General features: G+C 39.1%; 1 protein-coding gene across 4 annotated transcripts in view; it reads left to right on the top strand.

The window, feature by feature from the left end:
- ift88 (intraflagellar transport 88 homolog) overlaps positions 1–13,574 on the top strand; it is a 302,741-nt gene that overhangs the window by 193,302 nt on the left and 95,865 nt on the right. For 3 of the 4 annotated variants that reach the window (XM_043691899.1, XM_043691900.1, XM_043691897.1), the window contains exons 5-8: positions 4,730–4,783; positions 9,356–9,425; positions 11,678–11,747; positions 12,632–12,722. In XM_043691899.1, the coding sequence (XP_043547834.1) occupies positions 4,730–4,783; positions 9,356–9,425; positions 11,678–11,747; positions 12,632–12,722 (285 nt within the window). The remainder of the gene's footprint in view (positions 1–4,729; positions 4,784–9,355; positions 9,426–11,677; positions 11,748–12,631; positions 12,723–13,574) is intronic. The other variant, XM_043691901.1, reaches the window with a different exon arrangement.

Raw genomic sequence — 13,574 nt, forward strand, 5'->3', positions numbered from 1 at the left:
GGGCGCGGGCGCTGGTTCGAGCCGGGCCCATGTATTGCGACCCGGTGGGCCCATTCCACCCTTACCTGGCCTGATCCAGCTTGCAGATTTAAAAGCTGTGGCAGCCACTGCTCCAGGAATGCTGTAAGCTGGCCTTCCTCTTCCCGTTCGGGAAGGCCCAGCAAACGAATATTTTTTCGTCGATCTCGATTATCGAGGTCGTCAATATGATTTTCCAAGGTCTGAACTCGCTGCTCCAGAATCCGGACCTGATCCACGGCCGATTGAGCGGTAGTTTCGGAGGTCACGGCCTTTAACTCCGCCCCTCCGAATCGGCGCTCAATTTCTTGGATTTCTCGGTCGTGCTTCTGCAGCGCGGCCGAGAGCGAGTCCCAACGATTTCTGGATTCTGCAATAAAGGCATCGATCTTCGAATCCAGCTTGGAAATCATTTCTGCAAGGCTTGTCACTGTAGGTAAGTCCCCCGGGGCCGCTGTGGACGCCTCTGCTGCCGTTGGAGAGGGTGGGGGAGGGGTTCCTGCTTGCTGAGAGCTGCGGGCTCCCTTCCCTTTAGTCATTTTTACTTAGGATTAAATTGTTTAAACGTAATATTACACAACTAATTAAATTACACAACTATTATAAATGATTTGGTGAGCGTGGTAGGGGTGGGTGACCCACTGTACCCAAGTCTTGGGAGGAGCACTATAGACTCAGTCTTGCTGGGTCGCCGCCATCTTGAATCCCCCTGATGTAAGGTTTATATGGGACCTTGAGATCTTGTTTGGATAATCCAAAATTTGGATAATTTGTATTCAGATAATCGAAGTTCCTCTGTATATTCAAGGTGTGCTGGAGCTGTGGCTCTAAGATGTGTATTTTGTCCTGGTTTTGTTCAAGGGAGTAATTGAATGAGTGTACCAAGCAGTCTCTGTTAAAATAAATAGTTTGAGAGACCTTAGGGTTTTTTTAAAAGTTGGAACAATGGAGACAGGCTGGATGGGTGCAGCCTTCTCTCACACGCCAGGATTTCTAGGTTTTTTTCAGCTTTTAGATTCAATAGAAGCTACTGGAGCCTCTAAGAAGTTATTTCTTCCCCTGTCTCGGTTACAGCTAGAAGCTGGGGTTCCCTCTCTGTTGCTGAATTGCGTGTGAGACGACCTGTTTCTGAATTTGTCTTTTTGCCAAAGGGATGTTCATGTGATGTTACTTTATTGGAACAGTTAATTAGTAATAGTTACTATATCTATTATTCTGTTCAATTGTCCAGTAGAGTTAAATTATTCTGTTCTTTCTTTTGTTGTATTTTAACTATAGTGTTTGAATAAATTGTGTTTCGCTTAACGCCAAGGAGTTTAACCAAATCATTTTGCACAGAACCTGGCCTTTATCTTTGAAATAAGAAAATGTTAAGATCTAGACTACTTTCTTAATATATTTTGAGGGAATATGATCTGGTCCATGTCAAAGGCTTTCATATACATTTTTAAATTTTGAATTTTTATTAAGCAGCTGCCTTGGACATTCTCTTCAGCCGGATAACTAAACACAGTTACAAACTTTAAATATACTTTTTCATTATAGAACATAGAACATTACAGTGCAGCACAGGCCCTTCGACCCTCGATGTTGCACCGACCTGTGGAACCAATCTGAAGCCCATCTAACCTACACTATTCCATTCTCGTCCAGATGCCTATCCAATGATCATTTAAATGCCCTTAAAGTTGACGAGTCGACTACTGTTGCAGGCAGTGTATTCCATGCCCCTACTATTCTCTGAATAAGTAAACTACCTCTGACATCTCTAATGAAGACAGCCTCAAGTCCCTCAGCATTTCCTCGTAAGACCTTCCCTCCATACCAGACAACCTCCTAGTAAATCTCCTCTGAACTCTTTCCGAAGCTTCCACATCCTTCCTATAATGCAGTGACCAGAACTGTACTAAATACTCCAAATGTGGCCACATCAGAGTTTGTACAGCTGCAGCATGATTTCATGGTCCCGAAACTCAATCCCTCTGCCAATAAAAGCTAACACGCTATATGCCTTCTTAACCCGATCAACCTGGGTGGCAACTTTCAAGGATCTATGTTCCTGGACACTGAGATCTCTCTGCTCATCTACACTGCCAAGAATCTTATCATTAGCCCAGTACTCTGCATTCCTGTTACTCCTTCCAAAGTGAATCACCTCACATTTTTCCGCATTAAACTCCATTTGCCACCTCTCAGCCCAGCTCTGCAGCTTATTTATGTCTCTCTGTTACCTAGAACATCCTTCGTCACTATCCACAACTCTACCGACCTTAGTATCATCCGCAAATTTACTAACCCATCCTTCTATGCCCTCATCCAAGTTATTTATATAAATGACAAGCAACAGTGGACCCAAAACAGATCCTTGCGGTACCCCACTAGGAACTGAACTCCACGATTAACATTTCCCATCAACCACTACCCTCTGTCGTCTTTAGCTAGCCAATTTCTGATCCAAATGGCTAAATCACCCTCGATCCCATGCCTCCGTATTTTGTGCAATAGCCTACCATGGGGAACCTTACCAAATGCCTTACTGAAATCCATATGCACCACATCAACAGCTTTACCCTCATCAACCTGTTTGGTCACCTTCTCAAAGAACTCAATAAGGTTTGTGAGGCATGACCTACCCTTCACAAAACTGTGTTAACTATCCTTAATCAATTTATACTTTCTAGATGATTATAACTCCTCTGTCTTATAACCCTTTCCAACCCTTTGCCCACAACCGAAGTAAGGCTCACTGGTCTATAATTTCCAGGGTTGTCTCTACTCCCCTTCTTGAACATGTTCCCAACATTTGCTATCCCCCAGTCTTCTGGCACTATTCCTGTAGACAATGACAACATAAAGATCAAAGCCAAAGGCTCTGCAATCTCCTCCCTGGCTTCTCAGCGAGTCCTAGGATAAATTCCATCTGGCCCAGGGACTTATCTATTTTTACACTTTCTAGAATTGCTAACACCTCTTTGTGAACCTCAACTCTGTCTAGTCTAGTTGCCTGTATCTCAGTATTCTCCTCAATCACATTGTCTTTTTCTAGTGTGAATACTGATGAAAAGTATTCATTTAGTGCTTTCCCTACATCTTCTGACTCCACCCACAACTTCCCAGTACTATGCTTGATTGATTTTATTTTTGTCATTCTTTTATTCTTGAAATAGCTATAGAAAGTCTTTAGGGTTTTCCTTGATCCAATCCGCCAACGACTTCTCATATCCCCCCTGGTTCTTCTTAACTCTCTCTTTAGGTCTTTCCTGGTTAGCTTGTAACTCTCAAGCGCCCTAACTGAGCTATCACATCTCATCCTAATATAAACCGCCTTCTTCCTCTTGACAAGAGATTCAACTTCCTTAGTAAATCACAACTCCCGCACTCAAAAACTTCCTGCCCTTTTTTTCATTATGTTAAAAATGACATTTTCCACGTGAGTTGCCTTACCTGTAATGTTATCTTTTACATCTTTTGTGAACCTCGTCTTTTTTTGTCAGATGTTGCAGCTTTTCTTAAAAACCTAGCATTGGAACTCTTAGTTTTTATTTTAATTAGCCTGTTCGGATATATTATTAGCAATGTTTGAGAAGATTTTGTAGCTCAGATTGATGATAAGTATGTAAGTTAGCTCGCTGAGCTTGAAGGTTTGTTTTCAGACATTTCATCACCATACTCGGTAACATCAACAGTGAGAGTCTCCGGTGAAGCGCTGGTGGTATGTCCCGTCTCTCTATTTATAGGTCTTGGTTTCTTAAGGAGGTGATGTTATTTCCAGTTCTTTTTTCAAAGGAAGGTAGATGGGGTCTAAATTGATGTATTTATTGATGGAGTTCTGGTTAGAATGCCATGCCTCTAAGAATTCTTGTGCATGTCTTTGTTTCGCCTCTTCTAGGATGTGTGTGTTGTCCCGGTCAAAGTGATCAACTTCTTTGTCTGTATGTATAGAAACTAGTGATAGTGGGTCACATCATTTGGTGGCCAGTTGGTGTTCATGTATCCTGGTGGCAAGTTTCTTGCTAGTTTGTCCGATGTAGTGTTTTTTACAGTTCTTGCATAGTACCTTGTAAATGATATCACCAGCAAAACTAACGTCATTAACAAGATTACAAGCTCAGTGAGCTAACTTACATAATTATGATACATCTCTGGAGCAGGTGAAACTTGAACCCAGCCCCCAGGCTCAGTGTAGGAACGCTACTACTGTGGCACAATAGCCCTCTGCATTTGAGCAGGTTGGTTTTTGGAGATAAGTCAACTCAGTTCTAGGTCATCTTTGCTGCAGTTCCTTAGAGTATTTTCTAATCAATCTGTTCAGAAATGTTATTACAGACCTCTGAGACCTAAACCCAGGCCTCCTGGCAAAACAAACTACTATTGTTTTGCTTTAACTTTAATTTCTTAAAATATACCTTTACAGAACTGCACTGCACAATTTCTAGCTACATGCCCAGCTGATCTTTTTTCTGGGGTCTTGCCTTCAACAGTGTAGAGCAGTGGCCTGACAAAAGATTTTATTGTAGAAGACAGGAAAGAAATATTTGTTTTCTGTTTAGTACGCTCAACATTTTAAAAATAAAAAGAGAAAAGTAAAAAGAAATTAAGCTGATATTGTGTACTCAATGTGAAAAATTTATCAAAATTAATTTCTTAGTACTTCTGTTGTATAATATATTTTTATTTGCCGTTTACCTAAACAAATGTTTTCTAAATGTAGGCAAGAGTGCCTTTGGCCTCTTCAATGGGAAGGCCTGCCACTGGAGTTATTCAGGTAAGAAAGTAATCAAACTTTTAATTATCTACTGAGCACAGCATTTATAGATAATAATTATCATTCTCGTATTGGCAGGCTGTGATTAGAGGAGAGCTGCAAGGATCAGTATTTGGTCCACAGCTGCTAACAGTTTATAATAGTAATTTAGGTGTGGGGTCCAAATGTAATGCTACAAAGCTAAACAGACATATCTGTTGTAAGGAAGATGTAAATTGGCTTCGGGCAGTTTGGGCAGGCCTAGTGAATGGCCAAGAACATGGCAGACAGAATTTTATGTGAGATTATCTATATTGGTAGGAGGAAAGGATGTGCAGGGTAATTCTTAATTGTAAATGTGGAAAGTTCTGATGTACAAAAATACTTCTTCTTCATGTTAAATACAACTTAGAGGAAGCACAGAGAGTGACAATGGTGCAATTTATATTTTGGGTGGGGGATTTAAGTGTCCAGAGTCTACTAAGAGTAGGTTTGGAGCACCATTACTGACCGTGCTGGTTGGGTGCTAAAGGTTAATGTTGCTAGACTGGTCTGTGGTAGGAGATGAAGGAATCAACGTGAGAGGAAAAACATCCTCAACCTCATCCTCACCAATCTGCCTGCCACCCGTGACAGTATTGGTACGAGTAGCCACTGCACAGTCCTTGTGGAGACAAAGCCCCGTTTTCATGTTGAGAATATCCTCCATTGTGTTGTGTGGCAATATTACTGTGCTAAATACGACAGATCCTTTGATGTGCACCAAACGTTCCCCCCAGAAAAAGTCTAGAACCAAGGGCACAATTTAAAATAAGGGAGATGCCATTTAAGACCGAAATGAGGAGAATTATTTTTATTCAGAGCATTGTGAACCTTTTGAATTTATTACCACAGAAGGTTTGAATATTTGACAGTAGAATCCTTAGTGTGTGGAAGCAGGCCATTTACCTCACTGAGTCCACACCAATCCTCTGAAAAGCATCCCACCCAGACACACCCCTTTACCCTATCTCTGTATGTTTAAGGTAGAAATTGATTTTTAGGTTTCTGATTTCGAATGCTGTAAAGGGTTATGGAGGTGGTATAGGAAAAAGGCATTGAAGTTTTCGATCAGTCATGATTATTTTAAATGGCAGTGGAAGCTTTACAAGCTGAATGACCTGCTCCTGTTCCTGTGTTCTTAAATGACAGATTATTACTCAGTAATAATCTTTAAACTTGGTTAAGTTTAATGTTATTTTATAATGTCATTTTATTATATAATTTACTGTACTATTATCATCAAGCCAGGATTCAACGAAGAGTTTAGAGGAAAGTGACAGGAAGGACAACAGATAAAAGTAAAAATGAAATATCAACTTAGTTAAACTATAAGACAGGACTACGTATGTGTTAAACAGCATAAGCTGCAAGTGATTGACAGAACTAAGCAATCCCACAACCAGTGTATCAAATCCACGTTGTACAGCCCTGTCATTTCCAGATGTGAATGATGGTGACAACTAACAAATGAGAATGATCCATGAGAATCCCATCTGCAAAAACAACAAAGCATATGAGTGTGAAATAGAAGGCTTCAGGCAGATTTGCCAAATGGATGATTTGTCTTGGCGTCCTCATCAGACCGCACAAATACCGAACTTCTCCAACACTGGAGCAGTTGTATGCATGTTACAGAGTTTGGACAAGTTCAGCATTGGGCTAAAAAATGACAAGGAGTGTTTATGCTACACCAATGCCATTGAATGATCTTCTCCCACGCAAGACCTTTAAGCATCTCCTGTTGCAGTTCAATGCCAACACTGTCCTGGGCATGGGAGTGGGGTTGGGAATATGGGATTACTTGACCAGATTTAGATCGACTAATACATGAATCCTGGAGCTGCAAGTTGCCGTCAGTGCATCTTGTGAATCCATGACCTCAACCATTTAGGTCAAGGGCAACAGATGCATGGGAACATAACCATCTGCAACAGTTTCCTGCAATTTGCACAACATCTTGAATTGGAAATATATCACTGCACCTTAATTGTTGATGGGTTAAAATCTTGGAATTTCCCACATTACAGCAGTGTTGGAGTATCTACATGAGACTGCAGTGATTCATGAAAATGGCTTATCATCACCACCTCTAGTGCAGCTGGGCATGGACACAAAAAGCTTCCTTTGGCTGTGAAGCCCTTATCCCAAATCATTCTTTTAATTAATTACATAAGATTTCTTCACTATTAAAACAATTTGAAATTCCTTTTTCTAGTTAAGTTCCATGGAGCTTCTATCTTTGAATCATATCCCTTTCTTCATTTTCTATGCAGTATCTTCAGAAATTCTGAAGATATTCTGCACTCATACCTACAGGCATACTTACACTATTAGAAGCACAGCATTTTTATCATTATCGTTTGTTTAATATTATGCAGCCAATTCAACTTGTCGATATTCTCCCTGCATTTTTGTGTTCCACAGGTTTCTTGTATAACATTTATCAAGTGCATTCTGAAAATTATCATTGATTATTAAGTTGATTGTTATTTAATAAATTATAAATTGATTATCATCATTTTAACTATTTTAACTTGCTCCAATGGGTTTATGTAACAGAAGAATTTCAGGGAGTATGAATCCTACTCTGCAATTTATAAACTATTGATAGCTTAGCATTATGCTGTTCATTTGTTCAATTTGCATTAAGGCACATTTGTTCTGTGTTGATACAAAACTATTTTGGTTGTACAAATAAAGTTTTTAAAAATTGCCAATTTAAATTAAGTATCAGATTTTGATCTGATTCTGCGTCACAGTAGTTCCTGGACATCGTTACACACTTGAGTTTTTAATGGAAAAGTGAAAAGGCATTTCTGTACAAAATATTTCAACTTTGTTTCTGAATGGATACTCCTATTGTGTAGCTGGTAATGCTTACGAGTAGTCTCTGATTCTTAGGAATCTATTTTATGATGCCCTAATTTAAGCAATATTTTAAGGTTCATTATTATTTTGTCAGTGCCTTCATTTACATCTAAGTTATTTAAGTCCTCTCATTAAATGTATTTGTGATACAAAATGCTGAGAGTATTACAGATAGATAATGGCCATCTGTGTGAAGGAAATGTTAGAGGGCTGATTTCTGGTTTGTAGTCCCATTGTTAGGATCAGCATTATATTATATCTCACGTATTAAAAATTATCAATAGTTTCATGGTGGTATGCCTGCAGCAGGTGCTGTGAATTAAAGTATGTGGCTCAATCAAATCATATAAGACTTCATCTAATGTGACGTGACTCAGTACATTCTTACTGAGAAGATATTTAAAATGGATTATATATGGAAACAATTGTGCAATTTTCCTGTTTTGCATAGAATTTGTAGAAAATGATTTGTTTCTATTATCTTAGGAATATAGGAACAGGAATAGGCCATTTGCCCATTGAGCTTGCTCCGCCCTTCAACTGATCAAACATTTTTACCCATAACCGTATACATCATTGGTAATCAGAAATCTACCAATCTCTACCTTAAACTACTCAAATTCTGGGTTTTCACAGCCCTCTATAGTAGAGAATTCCAAAGGTTCACAACCCTCTAAGTAAAACAATTCTTGGACGTAAGTGTAGCTCCCTTTTGAAATTATGCCCCGGTTCTAGACTCCCCAACCAGGAAAAACCTCTTTCCTGCATCTAACTTAACAATCCTTTTAAGTATTTTGTAAGTTTCAATGAAATTATCTTTCATTCTTTGAAAATCTTGACTATATAGGTCCAATTTGCCTATCTCTCGTTGAACAGTTTCACCATCCTGGAAACAGGTCTGGTGAACCTCTGTTGCATTCCCCAGTGGCAATAATATCTTTCTTGAGTTAAAGAGATCAAAACTGCACACAGGACTCCATGTGCCGTCTTAAGTAAGCTCTTTTAAAGTTGAAAGAAAGCTTTGGTACTCCTGACTCAAATCCTCTTGTAATAAAGACTAACCTTCCATTAAGCTTCCCAGTAGCTTGCTACACCTGAATGTCAATCTTCAGTGACTTATCAACAAGGGCACCAAGGTCCTTTTGTACATTTACATTTTCTAACATCTTACCATTGAAGAAACACTCTGTACATCTGTTTCTTCTACCAAAGTAGATAACTTTACACTTTTTGACATTATGTTTGATCTGTCAAGTTCTTTCCCATTCATTAAGTCTGTCTGAATCTTCCTGAAGCCTTTTATATCTTCCTTACAATACACATTCCCATTTAGTTTCATATGAATAAAAAAATTGGAAATATTGTGGTTGGTCCCACATCCAGATCAATATATATTGTAAGCAGCTGGGGGCCACATACTGAACTTTGTGATACCCCGCTAAACATAGCCTGCTAATGTGAGAATAGTTTTTTTATTCCTACACTGTGTGGTGTAGGTGACAATTTGTGTGGCCTATCTCTGACACTGAAGGACAGCAATCAGTTTCTATATATTTTTCTTAGTACGTTTTTTATTGTTTCGCTCTGATATTCATATTTACATGTGGAGTAATTTTATGATTTTGCCTCTTTTCTACTTTGAAAACAAAGTATATGTAACAGCATTATTCTTCATCTTTTAAGGATGGAATTACTGTTGCTAGACCTATGACAGCAGTACGTGCAGCTGGCTATTCTTCTGCAGCTTACAGAGGTCTGTTTCATTTGAAATATTTTAGAGAAAAGATTATGGATCAGGGAGGGTTTTGGCTCTATATCAGCTTATTTGTGCAAAAAGAAAGTTGTCTTTTCATTTTACGCCGTTACTGGGGAGTCCATTTCATGTATTGATCACTGTTAGTGAAGAGCATCCTGATGTCAGTCCTAAATGTGCACTTTTCTATTTTAACTTGTACTCCCAAGTATCTTGTTTTCTCTAGTTAAAATCTTAGAGATTTATCTCAACTATGCTGTTTCCAATCCTGTCGATCTCAAGAAGAGGCTATAGGCTATTATAGATAAGATTACTTACAGTGTGGAAACAGGACCTTCGGCCCAACAAGTCCACACCGACCCTCCGAAGAGCAACCCACCCTGACCCATTCCCCTACATTTACCCCTTCACCTAACACTACGGGCAATTTAGGATGGCCAATTCACCTAACGTGCACATTTTTTTTGGACTGTCAGAGGAAACCGGAGCAAACCCACGCAGATACTGGGAGAATGTGCAAACTCCACACAGACAGTTGCCTGAGGCGGGAATTGAACCCGGGTTTCTGGCGCTGTGAGGCAGCAGTGCTAACCATTGTGCCACCGTGTATTGGATTTCTAAACCTGAATAATTGATAGAATTGCAAAACAGTAACCACACACTTCCTTGAGTTGTCCACTTGGTACTCTTTCTACCTCGCTCCATTCCACCACCTCCAATTCCAATTTAACAAGTACTGTGATTTTTGTTTCCCTTCTGATCAGTTTTGTTTTCATTCCCTTGTTTTAGACAAATCCCAATAGCTTTGAACTTAACTAATAGGTATTTTGCATACAAGATTCCTGACTGGATTCTGGAAGTATAGGGATGACACATTGTAGGGCTTCCTATGCTCTACTTAAAATATTAAAATGAACAGTCAGGATATTTAGCGCTGCTCCTTCTGTACATTGTGTGTTCATGTTGCGTATGATATTGATGGCATTATTTTACACGGGGCAGAGGTAATTTTATAGTAGAGTTTCTCATCCCTCTCTTGAGAAGATGTCTTGCCTCAGAGCTGCTGATCAATCTATTGTCGAACAACTCTGGAGCCTTAGCAGTTCCGTAACAGAATATGGCCACCATTGGGACCACTGGCAGATCCTAAGTCCCTTAACACATTGGAGATAACCTTGTGGCAGTGAGATAGGGATATGCCTGATGTCAAAAGGGAGCCATGAGGCAGGTGCCATTCCACTTCCCATTCGAGGCTCTTGCAGGATAACCTGTTGGGCTTTGGCCCCATTAATGGTCACTTAAAGGCCTCAATTGAAGAGAGGTAAGTAAGATGCCATTGGCCTCATCTCCCCTTCAGTTTAAAATTGAGGATAGGTCAGGTTGACAGGATCAACACACACACACACACACACACACACGGTATTGGAGGATATGATGGCACAGTGATACTGTCCCCAGACTCTCACTCCAGAGACCCAAACTTGAAAATATGCTCAAGACTCATCATGGAGGAATATAAAATCGGAACAAAATTATCCTTAGTGGAGTTAAATCTGTCATCCTTGGGAGTTAAATCTGCCATCCTTGTCTGTTTCCACATAATGGCCCCAGTTTGTGGCAAGGCCAGAATACTGGCATAGTCCTTCGAATGACAGACTTAATCAAGTGGAAGTGAGAATGCAGTGGAGTCCCTACCTGTCAAACTCCCCTCTGATTAAATACCTTCCACACCAAATTTGGGTCAGTGAATTTTCATCAAAAATGCAATGCCTAATGAAAGACTTGAAATGTTAACTCCGTTTGTGTCATAGCAGATGTAGCCTGACCTGCTGAGGTATATTTTTTTCTTTCAAATTTCTTTCACATTACAGAGGAACCTCGATTACCCAAAGGACATGGGCGGGGAGTATTTCATTCAGTTAATCGAATGCTGGATTACATAGTTTAGCCAAGCATGGGGACCTTGCAATCTTGCCGGATAATCCGAAATTTAGATAATTGAATGCTGTATAATTGAGGTTCCTCTGTATTTTGCTTTTCACTTTCTCATCATGATTGTCAATGCCTCATAAGTCTGTTCATTGATCTTCTCTAGCAGTCGAGATAAAGCCTATGGATAAGTAGTATTGATTGTTTTTCAGCCTCACTAATCTGTCTAAGAATTTACTGCTTTATATTTGCTTAGGATAACTGTTTGAAAGTAAATGTGACATTTCATCATATTTTTAAAAATCATATTTTGTTTATTTCAGGCTCTACGTTTGATCCACTTGGGCAATCAAGAGGTCCTGCTCCACCTCTTGAAACAAAGAATGAAGATACGTAAGTCAGACTACAATACTACTTCAAAACATGTAGCACTTAGTATCAGAATAAGTAAGCATTCCCCTTAATGGTTAATCATTCACAGAATAGTGTAGAGGATTTTTTTTTGTTATATTGAGGTAAATGTTCTTCCTTGCTGCCCGTATAGTAAGCAAAACACAGAACTTGGATGAGGAGATCACATATTTATGATAGAATCTGTCTGCTTGTATTTCCATGCATGCGCTGTAAATCAGGTACATTCTTTTACTAACACTCACCACTTTTTCCACTTGGCACTCTACCAATATGATGCTTAGTGGCTCAGTGATAAAAGTGATGTGGTTGGACTATTTTACACCGCATCTTTTTTTTTCAATCAAGTGTAACCCTCTGACCTCCAGAGAATTTTTAAAAAGCTAGACAGTAAGTTTAGGGCAAGACAAAGGAAGCCCTGCATTGTTGGAGATGCTACTTTTTAGATGAGATGTTAAATCAACCTTCTGTATAATCTATAGGTTTAAAAAATCCTATAGCACTAAACAAAGAAGACTACTTGGGTCTGTTGATGTCCTGGCCAACATATACCCCTCAACCAAAATTGTGAAAGAAATTTTGCTGCAAAGTCTTGATGGTCCATTTACATTTTGTTTTATTTCATTACATTTATAATGCATTTACATTTCGTCTGTCATTAATGTAACTGTATACAGTAATGTAGAATATTTCCTAAGTAGCTTTTAAATATATTTTCATTATAGGACTGGATGATCTGCTATTTTTGGCAACCTGTAAACATCGGTGAAAGTAATATTTTATGCAGCACATCCTTGACTGTTTGATGTAAATTATTATTGCCCTCACCAAAATTTGTTATTGTGCTTCCCTACCATATTTTGTAGGCCAGAAGAAAAAGTTAAGAATTTAGAGAAGATTGTAAATGAATTGATTGAAGAAAGTTGCATTGCCAATAGATGTGGTGACCTACAGTTGGTAAGAATTTCATTGTGGAACATGTTCTGTGAACATAAAAAATTAACAACCAGCAAGAAAACAATCTGGTCTTTTCATCCTGTCCCACACCTCATATGTTATGATCAATGGGGTAGTGTACTGGAAAACAAGCCCTGCTATTCCTAGAGTTGTCAAAAAAAAGTTATGAAATCTGCAGAATTCTCTAATTTTGTTGACTTTGCGACCCAGGTTGACAGAAAGCATGAGTCAGATTCTGTTCTTAACATGAATTACTATTTAATACAAGTAAATTGACTCTGGCTACAGGTCAGCAATTATGAACCATTGGTATTTAACTTTAGCTAAAACTCTAACTTCCTTATAAACTCCCCTTTAAACACACACATGCACAAGGTAAAGAACAGGGGTGTTATAGATGGAGGAAAACTGATAAAGAATTTCAATGGACTCTGTTCACAGGATATGCTGAGATGGTTCTTGTGCAAATCAGAATACTGCTTCTCAGTCTTCCTTCTCCAGATTCTTTCATTGGTTTGTAGGATATACAGGATAGCTAGGTAGCACTTGTAAAAGTCTCCTACTTTTAAATTAAAATTCACAGCTTATAACAACTGCTGGAGGAGAAATAAGTTGTTTTTCTTCAACCTTAGAGTGGCTTTTGCTGTAGAGAATAGAAATAGCACCTGAGCCGATAGAGGTCAGATGGCTTCTCACTTTCTCACTATCCTCTACTTAGCCCCAAGCTATTCAGCTATCTGAGAACCAATCACGAGGCCTTTGTCATTGCTATGTTGATCAGCAAGTAGTTATCAATCAACAACATGCTGCTGGCTGAATCATCATTTGTATACACCTCTCAAATCCAGAGCA

The sequence above is a fragment of the Chiloscyllium plagiosum genome, chromosome 6 (genome assembly GCF_004010195.1).
Source record: "Chiloscyllium plagiosum isolate BGI_BamShark_2017 chromosome 6, ASM401019v2, whole genome shotgun sequence".
In the NCBI taxonomy this organism is placed as follows: Eukaryota; Metazoa; Chordata; class Chondrichthyes; order Orectolobiformes; family Hemiscylliidae; genus Chiloscyllium; species Chiloscyllium plagiosum.